The sequence below is a fragment of the Asparagus officinalis genome, chromosome 7 (assembly GCF_001876935.1).
Source record: "Asparagus officinalis chromosome 7, Aspof.V1, whole genome shotgun sequence".
Lineage (NCBI taxonomy): Eukaryota > Viridiplantae > Streptophyta > Magnoliopsida > Asparagales > Asparagaceae > Asparagus > Asparagus officinalis.
In genome coordinates this window covers 150,754,514-150,772,775 of record NC_033800.1, presented here as the reverse complement: position 1 = coordinate 150,772,775, position 18,262 = coordinate 150,754,514, and the positions used below count along the sequence as shown (strand labels likewise).

The 18,262-nt window shown below is 43.2% G+C and overlaps 1 protein-coding gene across 1 annotated transcript in view; it reads right to left on the bottom strand.

The window, feature by feature from the left end:
* The window catches only part of LOC109850171, an 8,401-nt gene continuing 6,661 nt past the window's right edge, over positions 16,523-18,262 (bottom strand). The window contains exon 2 of the mRNA XM_020420118.1: positions 16,523-17,110. Within this exon, the coding sequence (XP_020275707.1) occupies positions 16,776-17,110 (335 nt within the window). The 3' untranslated portion in view covers positions 16,523-16,775. The remainder of the gene's footprint in view (positions 17,111-18,262) is intronic.

The following is an 18,262-nucleotide window of genomic DNA, read 5'->3' as shown; positions in this document are numbered from 1 at the left end:
GGGTGTCTCGGAATTTCCGAGACACCCTTGGGGTGTCTCGGAAAATCCGAGACACCCCGGGGGTGTCTCGGAAACCCCGAGACACCCCTGGGGTGTCTCACATTGGCCGAGACATTCCGTTGAGGTGCATTCGTCCGCTTCCGCTGTAAATTCTTCGTCCGAACTCGGATTTTAGTGATTCGAAGTGCGTTGGAAGTCTGACGAAGAGTTCTATCTGCTCCAATGGTTGGATTATCTGTAGAATGAACGAGACAAGAAGGGCGTTGTTCCTTTTGTAAACATCGCGGGGCTCTCGATTAGCCCGTGACTTCGTAGTTCGTCGATTCACTTCAATCGTTCATCGACATCAATCGAACTCCTGTGGATCGGATAGTGACGTTCATCGTCGTTCTTTAACACTGAGCTATTCGTAGAGACCTATAGGCAATTTTCGATGCCTACAGATACCAAAACTATCACGTTAACCGTCACCTCTGAAAGTCATTTTCCTCCAAATTCTCCTGCCAGTCCTCTTCAGAAGGATGACGGGTCCACCAAAACTATCACGTTAACCGTCACCTCTGATAGTCCTTTTCCTCCAAATTCCCCCACCAATCCTCTTCAAGAAGGATGGTGGGTCCACCAAAACTATCACGTTAACCGTCACCTCTGATAGTCATTTTCCTCCATATTCCTCCACCAATCCTCTTCAAGTAGGATGGCGGGTCTACAAAACTATCACGTTAACAGTTACCTCTGATAGTCAAACTCATCAGATAATGGCCTACCAGGTGATGTGCCTCTATTCCGACTTCATGGATAGTGCCTCACTAGGTGATATGCCTTGTCTACCTCTTTTTATTCCCCTGCTAAGTCTTAATCAAGACTGGGGGTTGGTTACTTGGAATCCATTGGATTAAGAGTAATAAATCTTTCACATCGTCAAGTTAACATTACACTTCTGACGATCATCACCCCACAGAGTATGAATGCAGCTTGCATCGCTCCTAATTTGTCACGTTAACAATATACCTCTGATAATCAACTTATCAATCCTCTTCAATAGGATGATAGGTCCTCAAATTTGCTCAAATCACAATCTTCCCCAGCAAGACACTAAGTCTTTAAAATCTTAGTATCAAAATTCATCGCTTCTGATGATAAACTCATTTAGCAATTCTTCCCAGTGAGACGCTAGTCCCCAAAATCTTGTTCAAATCACAAGTACACAAATTCTGTCACGTTAACCCTAAACCTCTGACAAAACCCACTTATCAATCCTCATTAATAGGATGATAAGTCCTTAAAGTTGCTCCAATCGCAACACAAATCCTGTCATGTTAATATCACACCTCTGACAAAATCCACTTATCAATCCTCTTCAATAGGATGATAAGTCCACAAAGTTGCTCCAATCGCAACACAAATTCTGTCACGTTAACACTAAACCTCTGACAAAACCCACTTATAAATCCTCTTCAATAGGATGATAAGTCCATAAAGTTGCTCCGATCGTAACATTCTCTTGACATGTTAACACCATACCTCTGACAATTCACTTATCAATCCTCGTCAATAGGATGATAAGCCCACAAAGTTGCTGTTGCTCCGATCGCAACATTCTCTTGTCACGTTAATATCAAACACCTCTGACAATCCACTTATCAATCCTCGTCAATAGGATGATAAGCCCACAAAGTTGTTGTTGCTCCGATCGCAACATTCTCTTGTCACGTTAATATCAAATACCTCTGACAAATTCACTTATCAATCCTCTTCAATAGGATGATAAGTCCACAAAGTTCCTCCAATCGGAACACAAATCCTGTCACGTTAACACTAAACCGCTGACAACCCACTTATCAATCCTCATCAATAGGATGATAAGTCCATAAAGTTGCTCCAATCGCAACACAATCTTGTCACATTAACATCACACCTCTGACAATAGGTCCTCAAAGTTGCTCCGATCGCAACATTCTCTTGTCACGTTAATATCAAACACCTCTGACAAAATCACCTTATCGACTCTCGTCAATAGAGCGATAGGTCCTCAAAGTTGCTCCGATCGCAACACTTTCTACTTATCGACTCTCGTCAATGGAGCGATAGGTCCATAAAAATACTGTTAGGTTAACATCACACCTCTAACAGTAAAACCCCCCAATGAACTTGTTAATCCTTTTTCAATAAGAATAGCAAGTTTTCATTATAAAATTCTCAGTGGATTAGAGATTTTCTGAAATTAACCCAGTGATAATAAAGAAAGTTTATGAATTTCACTCTAAGTGAAAATTCACGCCAAGTTAATACTACACCTCTGACACTTCTAATTTTCTTTCAGTGTTTCAAGTGAAAATATAACACAGGAAGAAACAGTGACAAAGTCTACGTATTCAACATCGTAGCACCAAAAATCCATGTCTTACACGCATGGGGGATTTTATCTCGATCCCTAATTAGAGATAAGCCTACGCCTAATACGCGTTGCCGGTTAGTCTTTTTCCGTAAAAATGACAAAGTCTATGTATTCAAAATCATAGCATCAAGTCTAAGAGGGTTCATTCTCTTAGCACAACGTTACATGTGGAACGGACTTAGACAATCCACATGCTAGCCCGACTCAAACGGTAGTCGGTAAAGGCTTATCAAATCCGTTGATGGCTGAGGGTTTGCCAAAAATCCTATGCACGTTTGCAGGTCCATCAGCTTAATGGATGTGAGCCGAGACTTAAAACAGATGAGCCAAAGACAAGTCTCAAAGACTTAGTCGAAAATGCACGGAAATCACTTCCATGTTTTAAGTCAAAACGTCGAGGTCAGACCCGCGATGCAAAAACCGAACGCCGAGGTCACACCCGTGTTCCAAATTCAACATGCAAGGGTGAGACCCACATCTCAAGTTCAAAATGTAGGGTCCACCCCCACATTCCAGAAGCAGGATTATGGCGCATACCTTCACACAGGTCCTACGTGGCAAATCCCTTCAACCATGATGCCTTCGAAGCAAGTGCAGAGAACAAATCCTTTACCACAAGGAATCAACAGCTCCAAGATCAGAGTTGAGATCCAAAGTATTCCGAAAATTCGTCCCAGTCAACCGCGAACTTTCGAAAACTTTGGAGGGGGTTCTGTAGGCTGTCTAAAAATCACAATAGATAGCTGATCCCCATCAAAACACCGATGATGGAAGTTACACTCTGACGACTTCCAGAATGTTACAATTTGAAGACTTTCACGTAGATCGCTAAAGGTTACAATCTGACGACCTTCACGACAACTGATGGAAGCTCTAATCAAACAGCCTTCATAATCAACATCGGGAGTTACAATCTGACGACTCTCATATATCAGAGAGCTAAAGCAAAGATTACAAAATGACGATCTTTGCAACGCTTCGACAGAAAGAGACTACAAATCGACGGTCTCTTCAAATCAAACTGTGGAAGTCCTCCCCGCACACCAGCATCAAGACGCATCGCGTTCATAGCCACGAACGCAGCTCAACGCAGCTCCAACCGCTGCCCAACGCAGCTCCAAGCACTGTCAGACGCAGCTCTATACCGCTACAAACGCAGCTTCCAAATTGCTGTAAACGCAGCTCAGATCCGCTGCCAAACGCAGCTCTTAAATCGCTGCAAATGAGCTTCCAAACGTTGCGTCCGAGCTTCCAGATGCTGCGTTCAAGCTTTTAGGAATTGCGTTTGGACACAGAATTCATGCCAGAACGCGGGCCTGTGTTTGACTCGTTCAAATACGAGCTAAACGGTTTCAAAACCATTTTCCCATGATCTGAGGAGATCACAACTCTATTCAAGAGTGATTTAAGGGGCGGTTACATCCCATTAGCCCTACTTAGGAGCGAATTAAGGAGGTGGTTACACCCCTTAATCCCCTATAAATAACTAAAAATCAATTCAGTTCGGGGCGGTCGGTTGGAACTTCTTGGCTCGTCAACAGGATCCTTAGAGCATTTCTGGAGCTTGGGAGATCTACAACAAGAGCTTCTTCATCCTTGGCTTGAGAACCGATTCTCGGGTCAAATCAACTCTTTTTCAAGAGTTTCCAACTCATTCAAAGTTATCAACTCGTCCAGAGTTTCAAACTTGCCACGCAAGTTCTCCACAACGTCAAATCGTGAGGAGAAGACCATGTTCCAGTGAAGCAAGACGTCGGATCGTCAACGAGAAGCAAACTCGACGCGAGCATTCGAGGGAAGCATCTCATCGCCACCGTGAAGAACCCAGAATTAAACAAAGGGGAGAATCCAGATCATTCTCTTCTCTTTTGTAATCAGGAAATCCAATTGTAACTGAGATTAAAGGAATACAAATCAATTTTCTTTCATTTCTTTTACTGCAAATTTTTCACAAACAAGAGTTTCTTAGGATTCATGTATAGAGTCCGTAAGGAGTTCCTAGTATGAGTGAGGACGATATATGTGTATAATTCAAAATTTGAGAAATTTTTTTTTTAACTATTTTGTGTAAATTTAAAGTATTTGTGTGAATACTATATGTTGAGAAAATTTTATTGTGATACGTTATTTATAAAGGTCTATTTTGACTCATAAACTTTTATTTTCTTATCGTCAGAGAGAGAGAGAGAGAGATGGCAGGACGTGGTAGGCCTCATACTCGGAGAGCTGGGTAGGCAGAGTCACAGCAGACTCCATCTGAGTAGCAGTCAGCTCAATCCGAGCCTCAGCAGGTACCACCCCCCCCGGAGCCGCAGCAGGCTCCCCAGTATTTAGTGGATATCATGGCTCCTCTAATTGCCCGGATGATAGCCATTGAGGAGTTGGTGACGACTCACATAGCACCACGGACACCACCACCATCGGTAGCTCAGCAGCAGGGGATACATGTCGTTCCTGTCAGAGAGAGATCCTCAGAGATCATGCCTGCAGCTGTTCCTCTAGCAGTCCCAGATAGAGCCACAGAGCAGGAGGCTTGGCTCCGTATGGTAGAGAGTTACCAAAAGATGAGGGCACTAGAGTTCCAGGGATCACCAGACCCTCTTACAGCCCATAAGTGGAAGGAGGATGTGGAAAATATTCTTAACATACTCAGTGTGGATTCAGTTCAGAAGTAGAGATTGGCATCCTATAGCCTGAAAGGAGATGCAGGAGATGGTACCGACTTCAGTTTACTCCAGAGCAGAGGATGACCCTCACATGGGAGGACTTCATATATTTCTTTGATGGGAAGTACATTTCTTCTGCAGCACGGACTGGGAAGGAGCTTGACTTGTCCCGGTTGACTCAGGGGGACACGACAGTGGCAGATTTTGAGAGCAGGTTCATGGAGTTGTTATATTTCACGGGTATGTGACAGACAGGAGAGCGTCAAGCTCAGATGTTCTTAGCAGGGCTTCGCCCTAATCTCCGCTGGTACCTTGTCTCGAGGAGATTCTATTCAGTTAGGGAGGTAGCTAAGGCCGTCACTTCATAGAAGATTGAGACTACCATGTTCCAGAAGGATAAGGAAGGTAAGGCCAAGGCAGGACAGAGCGAGGACAAGGGCAAGAACAAGAGATCTTTTTCTGGACCTCAGTAGCAGCATCAGAGCCCTTATAAAAAGAGACCCCAACAGGATCAGAGAGCGCATCAGCAGCGCAAGTTCTAGGGATCTTGTTATAACTTTCTCAAGGTAGGACACAAGGCATCGGAGTGCCGTAGTGCACCAGCAGGAGCTCAGCAGGGTAGGGTTCCGAACCACCAGCAGCAGCGACAGTAGGGCAGAGGTCAGGGCCAGCAGAACAGACTTGAGGCACCGCCAGCAGCTCAAAGGACTGAGAGACAGATTCAAGCAGTTCAGGAGGTTCCTCAGGGGTAGATTATCCCATATTCTCTAGCTCCAGTAGTAGAGCAGTCTTCAGTCACAGACAAAGTATATGCAGTAGTTCCTCGTGATCATGGAGCTAGCGGAGCCGTAGTGGAGGGTACGTTCCTTGTGGATTCTTTCCCCGCCCGTATTCTTTTCGATTCAAGAGCTTCGCATTCTTTCATCTCTCATGCATTTATGACTAGACTCCAGCTCGTAGCTCAGCCTCTAGATGCCCCTTTATCGATTTCCACCCCTTTAGGTGAGGTATCGCTTCTGGAGAGCGTTTGTAGGAGGTGTACCGTCAGTTTAGACGAGTCAGAGTTCATAGTTGATTTGATAGTATTGCATATGTCCGAGTTCGATGTTATCCTTGGTATGGATTGGTTGTCTTCCTACCATATCAGTATTGACTGTTTTATGAAGACAGTCAAGTTGCGAGCGTCCGATGGGTCCGAGATGATTGTAACCACTTCTCAGGGCAACCGATTTGCAGAGTCATTTCTGGCATACATCGAGAAGGTGATGCGACGGGATCAGGGTGTCGATTTATTGGAGACTAGAGTTGTCTCAGGGTATCAGGATGTCTTTCAGGACATACCTGAATTACCTCCTATGAGAGAGGTTGAGTTCTGTATTGAGTTGCAGCCAGGCACAGCCCCGATATTCCGCGCACCCTATCGCATGGCACCAGCTGAGATGCGGGAGTTTCAGACCTAGTTGGATGAGTTATTAGCTCAGGCTTTTATTCGTTGGAGTCATTCTCTGTGGGGCGCACCGGTCCTCTTCGTGAAGAAGAAGGACAGTAGTATGAGATTGTGCATAGATTATAGAGAGTTGAACAAAGTCACTATCCGGAATAGGTACCCATTACCTAGGATTGATGACTTGTTCGACTAGTTGCAGGGAGCGTAGTATTTCTCGAAGATTGATCTTCATTCAGGCTATCATCAGTTATGGGTTCGGGAGATGGATATTCCCAAGACCACTTTTCTTACTCGATACGGATCTTTCGAGTTCTTGGTCATGCCATTTGGGTTGACCAATGCACTCACTGTATTCATGGACTTAATAAATCGAGTTTTTCATCCCTACTTAGATCAGTTTGTGATCGTTTTTATCGATGATATTCTTATTTACTCGAGATCGGAGGCAGAACACGAGGAGCATCTACGGGTAGCTTTGAGGACTCTACAGGAACATTAGTTATATGCTAAGTTCAGCAAATATAAATTTTGGCTTTTAGAAGTCAAATTTCTCGGCCACGTCATCAGTAGAGAGGGCATAGCAGTTGATCCAGCTAAGGTTACAGCAGTTCTTGATTGGGAGCCGCTGAAGACAGTGATCGAGATTCGTAGCTTTTTGGGTTTAGTTGGCTACTACAGGAAGTTCATTCAGGATTTCTCGAAGATTTCAACGCTGCTTACACGCCTTACGAAGAAGGGTGTACAGTTCATTTGGAGCATGGAGTGCCAGAAGGCCTTTGATATTTTGAAGGCTAAGCTGACCACGGCGCCGGTTTTGACCATTCCGAGCAACGATAGGACCTTCGTCGTGTATACCGACGCATCGTTAGCAGGCTTAGGAGGCGTATTGATGTAGACTCAGAGGGTAGTAGCCTATATCTCACGGTAGTTGAGGGTGCATGAGCAGAACTATCCTACTCATGATTTGGAGTTGGCAGCAGTGGTATTTGCACTGAAGTCATGGAGGCACTACCTATATGGAGTACAGTTTGAGTTATTCACACACCATCAGAGTCTGAAGTATCTCTTTTTCTAGAAGGAACTCATCCAGAGACAGAGGAGATGGGTTGAGTTTATTAAGGACTACGAGTTCACGATCCAGTATCATCCCGGAAAAGCGAACATCGTGGCAGATGCTTTAAGTAGGAAGCGTCGACATCAGGTTTCGGCTTTGAGGTGTTCATTATATCGGGATCTTACCACTCTTAGCCAGTTTGATTTTAGACCCGAGATTGGAGGAACCAGTGCATTTTTGGGAGTTGTGTCAGTGCAACCATCTTGGAGTGACAGAGTTGTCAGAGCTCAGTTGGGAGACTCTTGGATTCAAATCCCCATCTTGGAGTGACAGAGTTGTCAGAGCTCAGTTGGGAGACTCTTGGATTCAAATCCAAAAGGAGGAGGTTTCCAAAGAGCCTAAGGCTGATTGGACCATTGGAGCGGATGGAGGTCTCCGGATGAAGGGTAGACTAGTTATGCCATCCAGTGCCGAACTGAAGAAAGAGTTATTTGATGAGGCACACCATTCTAGGTACACAGTACATCCAGGGACCACTAAGATGTACAAGGACCTGAAGAGGCACTTTTGGTGGAGTGGTATGCGTAGGGAGATTGAAGAGTATGTGGCTAAGTGTTATACCTGTCAGCAGGTGAAGGCAGAACATCAGAGATCGGCAGGGACACTTCAGCCTTTACCCATTCCAGAGTGGAAGTGGGCAGACATATCCATGGACTTCATTGTAGGGTTGCCGAAGTCGAAGAAGGGGAATGACTCAGTTTGGGTGATTGTGGGCCGGTTGACGAAGTCGGCACATTTTATTCCAGTGATGACCACTTATACCACCGAGGCATATGCGAGGATATTCATCCGGGAGATAGTTCGACTTCATGGAGTTCCAGACACGGTCGTATCGGATCAAGGCTTGGTGTTCACTTCGTGCCTTTGGAGGAGTTTTCAGGACTCTTTTGGCAGCAGTCTATCATTCAGCAGTGTTTTCCACCCCCAGACAGATGGACAGACAGAGAGGGTAAATCAGGTGTTGGAGGACATGTTGCGACCTTGTGTCATTGATTTCCAGGGTAGTTGGGAGGACCATATTCCACTGGTAGAGTTCGCTTATAACAATAGTTATCAAGCGACGATCGGTATGGCCCCGTATGAGGCATTGTATGGGAGACCTTATAGGTCACCGATATGTTGGGCCGAGCCGGAGGACAGCTTGATGCTTGGGCCGGAGCTGGTGAGGCAGACTACTGAGAAAATAGCCTTGATCAGAGAGAGGATTCTAGCAGCTCAGAGTCGGCAGAAGAGCTATGCCGATAAGAGACGAAGACCCTTGGAGTTTCAGGTTGGAGACTCAGTTATGCTGAAGGTATCGCCTATGAAAGGCGTGTAGCGATTCGGATGACGGGGGAAGCTTGCGCCGAGATATATTAGACCATTTCAGATTCTGGAGCGTGTTGGAGTTGTGTCATACAGACTAGATCTTCCAGCATTAATGTCTAGTATACACAATGTATTTCATGTTTCTATGCTTAAGAAGCACTTACATGATGAGGAGCAACAGAGAGTACTGGATGCACCAGAGGTAGAGCTTCAGGAGGATTTGACAACTGTCGAGATTCCGGTTTGTATTCTTGCCAGGGAGGACAAGAGACTTAGGAACAAGGTTATCCCTTTGGTGAAAGTTCAGTGGAACCGAGGAGGCATTGAGGAGATTTCTTGGGAGCGCGATGAGGACATGCGTCGCGACTACCCACTCCTGTTTGAACAGGTAAATTAATTTTTATGATATGTATCTTATTTTATGTTACATCTTGGGTTATATTTACATTTAACACTAGAATGTGAATATTTCCGCTTAATTCTTAATCTTTTAGAACACATGGTATATATATGGGGGTTCCTTGTTTGGATTTTTCACCTGATGTACTAGTTCCACTAGATTAGGGTTCGAGCGGGAGTATTACCATTTTGGATCGTTAGGTATAAATATTTCTATATGTTCATCTAGAAGTTCATATTGCGAGATGTGTATGATTTCCGAATTTCGAGGATGAAATTCTTTTAAGGGAGAAGAATGTAAAACCCCAAAACTTTTATAATGAATATGTGCGAATTATTAGTAATAAATAATTCCTTTGTGATAAATAATCATATATATATTAGATGAATGTGATTATCAGTGTTTGGGAACTCAACAAGTGTGTATATGGGAGAGTTTTGAGTAGTTTGAGCAGCAGGTTCATAAATCATCTCATCGGGCATTATTCTTCTGAGCGGTCGACCGCAGGGGACGCGCCGGTCGACCGCATATCAGTCTCGCGCTCAGGAAATGTTTTTCTTGTTGTGCGGTCGACCACACTAGGCGCGACGGTCGACCGCCCAACAGGCAGAGAGTTTTCCTGGGTTTGGGTCTTAACGGGTTTCGGGTCAGGTTGTGGGGTTAGTATATATACTAATGAATCCAAGAGAGCCTCTTTTCATCTGAAATCAGAAAGCCTAGCCCCCTCTCTCTCCCCTCAAACCCTAGTTCTCATTTCTTGGTGATTTAGGAGGAGCTTTGAAGGATTTTTCAGCAGATTTTGGTGGGATTCAGCGAAAGGGATCATCATCTTTCAGATCTAGGGTTCTATTCTCATCAGAGGCGAGTAACATCTCGCCCAACTTCACCCCTTTTCGTTTTTATGTTTAAATTTGAGTTTAAATTTGATTTTATGGGCCCAAAATCGTATTTTTGTAGATACAATAGATTCTTATGACATAAGGCATGATAATCAAATGTTTCAGATTTTAAAAACACACCAGCGAACTGTATTAAAGAGATCTAGATCTGAAAATGGTTTTAAAAAGAGTAAATTTCCGTTTTTATTGAATAAACAATATTTTAAACCATGTTTATATATGTTTGGGATCTTGATGATAGATTTTAAATGTCTAAATTCGTTGTCTTTTGTTCTATGACTTTGTAAAAATGTTAGATTTACATTAACATAGAAATCATCGAGTTGGATTGTGTTTTGAAGCTGACAGAAACCCTAATCTGGGCTTCTGTCTACTTCGCGGTTGACCGCGGTGGACGCGGCGATCGACCGCTCTGTATCGTTTCCAGCAGAAAAGTTTCTGCTCTTTGAGCGGTCGACCGGCATGACCTCAGCGGTCGAACGCTGCTCAGTTTTGAGCCCAGTTAATCTCGGCTCTGTGAGCGGTCGACCGGAGTGGTCTCTGCGGTCGACCCCCGCACAGTTTTGTGCTTGTTGACTTTTTGTTGACCTCTTTGCGTGTTCGAGAGATCACCTCGTTATCTCCCACTAGTTTGTGATGTTAGTGACTTATCTACACATGAGGGTGACTTTTGACACGAATTTAGACCCGCACATTGAAATACGTGCAAGAGTGGGATACATATACCTTTTCACATATACTAGTGACAATTACACTTCTTTGTTCATAGTCCATGTGTTGAGCATACATTATTATTAATCAATGTGTTGGATACTTATCATCTCAGTCCATGTGTTGGACCTGCATTTTATTCAGTCCATGTGTTGGACATGTGTTGGATACTTATCATCTCAGTCCATGTGTTGGACCTGCATTTTATTCAGTCCATGTGTTGGACATGCATTACCTTTAGTCCATGTGTCAGTCCATGTGTTGGACCTGCATTTTATTCAGTCCATGTGTTGGACATGCATTACCTTTAGTCCATGTGTTGGACATTTTTGCTAAACCTCGAGCATGATACACATTTGGGTTTTGAGCACGACATATTGATATAGTTGGACATGATAGCTACCTAGGCTGTGCATGACACTTATTTTAACTGTGTAACTTTGACATAACTGTGATTATTGGTAGAGATGGGATTGTTGTCTTTTCCTCATTGTTCATGTATTAGACTTCGGGTTTGGTACTTAGGGATTTTCAATTTGAGATACAAGGTATATACATGAGGGTTTCCTTGTTTAGATTATTTCGCTCGACGTACATATGCTCGTGTTGAAATTTCCTAAGTACTAAACCCATTATTCTTAGGACAATTGATTATATATATACGTTTTGTGATAACTGTATTTTTCATATACAACGAGCCCTCTCCCTTGGGGTTGGTTGTGATGTTGCTCGCTAGCGCTTTGACGCTCGTTGTCCCTCCCCCTTTCAGGTGACGAGTCAGGAGCCCAAAGAGTCGCAGGTTGATAGCGATACACTTTAGTGTTCAGCTATCCATTTTAGCTATGTATTATTTTGGAGCTCCACTGTAGTTGTTGTTAGACATTTGAGGATTTCTCTCTAGATGTTGTAAAGGTTGTATGCCTTATTTCCTTTACTTAGACTTGTTGTATTTGAGACTTGTTAAGAACTCCAGTTTATTCATTTCAAACATTGACTTTGTATTTCTGTATGTTGGATGATGAAATAGTATTTTGATCTCTATCATTTCATCAGTTATCTCTTGTATTATCTTTTACTTGCTTTTGTACCTACACTTGTTATTGACTCTACTAGAGTGATAGAATTGTGATGATGAAACATGTTATTCCACAGTGTGGTGTATGGCAGGTTTGACATTCTTGGTTTCACCTTGGACTGCAACCTTGTGTGAACCCAGGGGCGTCACAGTATTATAGGCTGCCTAAAAATCACAGCAGATAGCTGATCTCTGTCAAACTTCAACCAATTCTTCAATCAATCCTCTAATGAAAGTCATAATCAGACGACTTTCACGATAGTTGTAAATGGAGTACTTTTCACGTAGATCAAGAGGGGTTACAATTCAACGACCCTTCCGATGACTGATGAAAACTCTGTTCAGTAGCTTTCACAATCAATAATGAGAGTTACAATCTCACGACTCTAGCACTCCAAATAACTAATGCAAGGATTACAGAACCATGATCTCTACAAACGCTTCAACAGAAGGGGTTACATGTTAACGACCACTTCTAAAACGCGGAAGTCATCATCGTGTTCAAGTGTCAAAATGCAAGCGACCCCCGCGTTTGGCCTTCGGCCCAAGCCGAACTACATGTCTCAATTCTGAGACACGGAGTTAACACCAAAACGCCCAACTGGGTGTTATTTGACTCATTGAACATTCTTTTTCCATAATTAGGGGCAGTTCCACCCCACTTGGGAGTGATTTAAGGGGTAGTTACACCGCTTAATGCACTATAAATAACTAAAAATCAGTTTCAGTTCAGGGCTTTTGGATCATCACTTGGATTTTGAAGCTCTTTGGATCGGCTCTTGGATTTTCAGCAAGTCTTTCAAGGGATCTTTGGATCATCTTCGGCATTCTCTAAGCATTATCAACAACTGTAGCAATAGTTCTACTCATCATCCAATTGGCGGATACATCAATGAGCAAATCACGCTTGTTAACCGAATTTTGGTTTTGATCAACTCTATTCCAGAGTTCCACAAACTCGTTCTGACTTATTAACTCGTTAAGAGTTCAAAAAAACTTGCCATGCAAGTTCATTTCTCCAGCAAGGTGATCAGATTGTCAACAGAGAGTGAGCTTGATGGAAGCATTCGAGGGAGGCACTCCAACCCCACCATGAAGAACCCAGAATTAAACAAAGGGGAGGATCTCCATCGATCCGCTTCTCTTTTGTAAATCGGGAGAATTGTATTGAGAGGATTGTATTCATTCTTTCAGAGAGATAATACAATAAATTATTTTCTCAATTATCTTCTTTCAAATTTTCCCACTAAACAAAAGATGTCGACTCCGCTGGGAACAAACTTCTCTGAAGATGAAGTGGTGGTGCAATCCGACGTCCATTTTGCTGGGACAATAGTGAAAACTCTCGTTGTAGAGTTTGATCAAGCGAAGTATGAGGAAATCCTCTCCTTCGGATCACTTAGCCCAAAGGCTAGGCGTCATGTCTGTAAGATCTCCAAATAGATAAAAACACCACCTGTTGATACAGTTCCTACAACAATCTCCCCATCTAGCTAAGACTGTTCAATCAGCCCTTCCTCTAAAGGAATGGGCTCAGATACTATCAAACTCGTTCGACGAGTAAAGTATCCTTGCCCGAGCCAACACGCCATGTGTCGGGCCATAAACGATCCATGGCGGAGGAAGATCTAACCAACACCGATGACGTTGCAGCCAAGGCCTTGAAATAGGCCAAGAAGAATACCGCTCGACGGAGGAGAAGATCCATACGACGAGCTCACTTGCGAGATAGCCGATCTTGTGTCCAATGCGAGGCCCATGTTTTTGAGTCTCTGCCCGAGTGTGGTGTCTCCAGTCCAAAGCGTACACTCTGTGGTAACGAGCTCAACTATGAGCCTCGTGTAATTCAAATCAAATGCAACCCTCAGTGGCGCATTGTTCACCGAAAACGTACTCCTCAAGGAGACGTTTCTGAAAATAAACGCGACTCTCAGAACCACGTTCAATCAAAACATGACCCTCAGAGGCCATGTTCGTCTATCAAACGCGACTCTCAGAGCCGCGTTCAATCAAAACATGACCCTCGGAGGTAATGTTTATCTATCAAACGCGACCTTCAAGGGAGCATTCAATCAAAACATGACCCTCAGGGGTCATGTTCATCATTCAAACGCATTCCCCAGGGTCGCGTTCAGCCCAAACAGGACCCTCAGGTGTTTGTTTCATCAATTAAACGGGACTCCCAGGGGCGCGTTCAACTAAAACAGGGCCCTCAAAGGCCCGTTTCATCAACCAAACATAGGCCTCATCCTAGCGTTCCTCAGATCAAGAGTGACCATAGTGTTCCTTCTATAAAACACGATATGATGTGGTCCGCCAAGTCTGAGGCAATCAACATGGATTCAAAATTCATGTTCAACAAGAACCAGTTCTTTCCATTCAAGAACAGGGGGTTCTATCTCTACCCTTACCCTCTGTGAGGGATTCTTCCCAAGTCTTTGACTTGCGGGACTTGCTGTTAAGAAGAGGACCTGGACAGTGTGCAGCTCATTCATGCCAGTGTGAGCGGCTCATTTCTGCAGTCCTCTTAGAATCCCCGTGCTGCATGTCTACACCTCGGCAATCGGTATTCAACCGATTGACAAACGTCGCTAGGCCTACCAAGCGACACCGCCATAACAAGAGAGTGACCTCCAAAACGGAATATCCAGAAGTCACTACCAATGTGATTGGCAGGGGGAATGCCCCAGCTCCAAGTTCTGATGAGTCAGAAAGGGACCGTTCCCCGATTGTTCGGGAAATTTGTGACGAGTTCGAGGGAATATATCGGCGCACTCGAACACGCACAGGAGCAATCCGTCCAGTTGATTATCAAAAATTGGCCAAGGGGATTACTACAGACGATGAGCACTCAGCTATTGCAGAGTCCCAATCATCAAGCTCTTTCGTATCACGCGAGGTGCCCGCCTATATAACCGGAAGTTCTGACGATATAGCCAAGAAAGTCGAGGAACATCATGTCATGATCCATGCGCAGCAGGAGATGCTCATTCAGATGAGGGACATGTTAACCCAAATCCTCGCAGAGAGGGTGCGGAAGTCTCAATCTTCTCGGAAGACGTATTCAAAGGGGAAGCAAAATATGCCTAAAAATTCAGATTGTGAAACTCAGAACATCGAATCCTCTTCTGAAAACGAGAGGGAAACGGAAAAGAGCCAGATCCTCAATCATCCAAGGTAGACGAGTTAGAAGCTCACCTTAACGCAATCGCTAACAGGAATGAGCTTCATGAAGAATGAGTGGTATGTCCCTACCCCACGGGTTGGGAAAAGAGAAACATCACATCCACGGGTCAAACTCTACCATATTTAGGATATCTCTTTCCTGACTTACTGACTTACTGGGGACTATATATCATTGAAAGAGATAGAGAAGTTTTGATTTGAGAAGAGATTATATTGAAAGTTATGATACCCGGAGCCTCGAAACTCACCGTGCATAACATCATCGGGTTCATCATAGCAAGGAGAGATTCCCTTGAATTAATCTTGATCACCGTTCTTTATCAAGCTTCTCTTATATCCATTGAAGGACGGCTAGTTTTATCGAAAAGATAGTAAGATCTTTTTGTACTACGCTTAATTGACATTGGTTTATTTGATTTAAACTTATTTTTTACATCATACTCAAGCCGGTGCGAATTGAGGGTTTACAGCGTACTCAATCCATGGTAAATTGAGAAATTGAGTCTAGTTAGAGTTATGTGTTACTTATTGTGGAGTGTTTGATTAGACACATGGTTTCGAGTAGATTCCACGGTGCGGTCTTGTAAACTTATTGAATCAGATCTGTGACTTAGGAGAACTCTTGGTATAGTGAGGAAGTCTCTTCATGAGAAGAAAGAATGAACATGAGATTGTTATCCGAACCGCTATAAAATATCGTGTGTCATCTACTAGTTATTATCCACTTTTCTGCTAGATATTATGTGTTTTTAGCGAAAAGGGTGGCAATCCTAATTAAGAAACGGTCAGAACACAAATCCACCACATTGCATGTGAAACGGTTGGAGCAAGTTTACATGAAAAAGTTTCCAAGATTTTTCTCACTCTCAGCCTCTCTTGCAAAAGATTCTACTATTCTCAAACAGATACTACTACGGTGGTGTTGGTGATTCTAAGTTTGCAATTGATAAACAGAACTGCGAAACAAAAAAAATGAAATAAAATTACAGCATGTTGACAGCCACTTCTGTGCATTAAATGCTAATTAAGAAACGATCATTATTAATCCACAGGCATGTGGCAACGTACATATTGAATGCCGATTAAGCCCCATTTGACCCCCCCCAGGCGCCTCTTCCATAATAGACGCAACACCAACCGACAACGCGAGCCGGCCACATGCTAGCGAGAAATGCAAACTTGCACTAAAATTCATATTGTATGCACTTCACTCGGCTAAAATTCAGCAGAAAGTTTGCTTTAACAGACCACGAACCACAAACATCCCAGCTTCAGTTACACAACCAGCGCAACCAAATTAAATGGGGGAAAAGTCAAATTAAATTCAAAACATATTACGAGAAATTAAATTAATCAAGAAACCCCACGAGCAGACACCCTGTAACGACCTAGACAAGGAAGGATCTTAATTTTGACATAACATTCTTATTTTGGTTTTGGTAATTAATTATACTGCAAAACAAACCCAAAACAAGAGCTTTGCTTGAATTTAAACAGTGTGATATTACTGATGGGATATTGAAGATAAGCAGGGGGAGAAGGTAACTAATAATAATACTCTAGTACGTACGTCAGTGACTTCCACGGTTAATCATGTCGAAGTAGTGCTTGAAGGATTCTTGCCTCTGCAGTTTCATCTCCTGATTGAACTTGTTTATGAAGGCCTCCACCCTCCTATTCAGATCGTCCTGCCCTATTGACGGCTCTTTCCTCAGCCTGGCTGCTGCGCCCGACGACAAGGGAGGACGCCGGGCCCCACGATCCCCATCGCGCTCCGTGGTCTCCCACGTGTCTGATTTCTTGAGGTGGCGTGTCAGCGGCATGGCCCTGCCGTCCGTGATCGCCCTCCAAGTGCTCTCCAGAGTGTCATTGCGTTTAGGGCGAGACACGCGCAGCGTTCTCCCACCTGATCAAAAATTACAAATAATTTCAACTTTTGTTTGGTGAGCTCAAACTGGATAACTGCTTCCGCCTTAATTGATTCGGAGCCTAACGAAATTAATTAGCTAGTGTGTCATGCATCATCTGTTAGAATATAAAAATATATACCCTAAGGTACCGTTTGGCAAAGGGTTAAGTGATGGGTTAAGGAGACTTAACACCTTCTTAACCTGCCAAACACAACAAATCTATATAATGGTTAAAGTGAGTTAACCCTCCATAATTTGCCAAACATAAAAAATATAGAAGGGTTAAGTTAACCCCTCTAGAGGGGTTAAAATGAGTTAATCCCTCAAAATGAGGGGTTTACTAATACTCCTATTTAGATGGAATAAGAGTTAACTCTTCTAATTATAAAGAAAATAGTCAAAATCATTGTTATTCCCAAACACTAAAACTGATCATAAGGGCTAAAATAAAACTTATTTAACGGGTTAATAATTTAGTCCTTCAGATTATCAAATGGGCTAAGTACATTAATCCTTCTCTTTAACCCCTCTTCATTAAACCTTTGCCAAACGGGGCCTAAAGGCCCGTTGTTCGGTTGCATGTTTTGCTTGGGTAAAATAACAGAATTTTTTGTCAGTTTTACCGAAACAACACTGTGGATGCACATGTAAAAGTGTGAGGTGGTATTGATTGAAATGAATTGTCTTCGAAAAGTCCATAGGTTGCTGCATCTTGCACAAGGTTTTTGTAATAGTATGTTACCAAAACCAGGCATGTTATGTTTACTGATACTTATAGCCAATTTTTTTAAAAGATTTTTACCTTTGTAATACTATGTTTACTGATACTTATAGCCGATCATGAGCTCTAACCACCCTAGTGTGTAGCCGCCTCAGCCACCAGCCACCTCCTGGTGTGGTCTACCGTTTGTGTTTAGCGTGGGCTACTATTTGTGTATATATGTAAATCTGATCATAATATATCAAGCTCTCTTCAATACCAACTTAACATGGTATTAGAGCCTTAGATTCAATCCATTAGATTCAATCCCTAAATCAATTCAAATCCTACATCCTCAAATCAAATTTAGCAGCGGTCTTACCTACTTCTGTCACCGGCCTCCTTTACAAGGCTTTGTATTGCCTCCTCCATCATTATGGCCACCGCC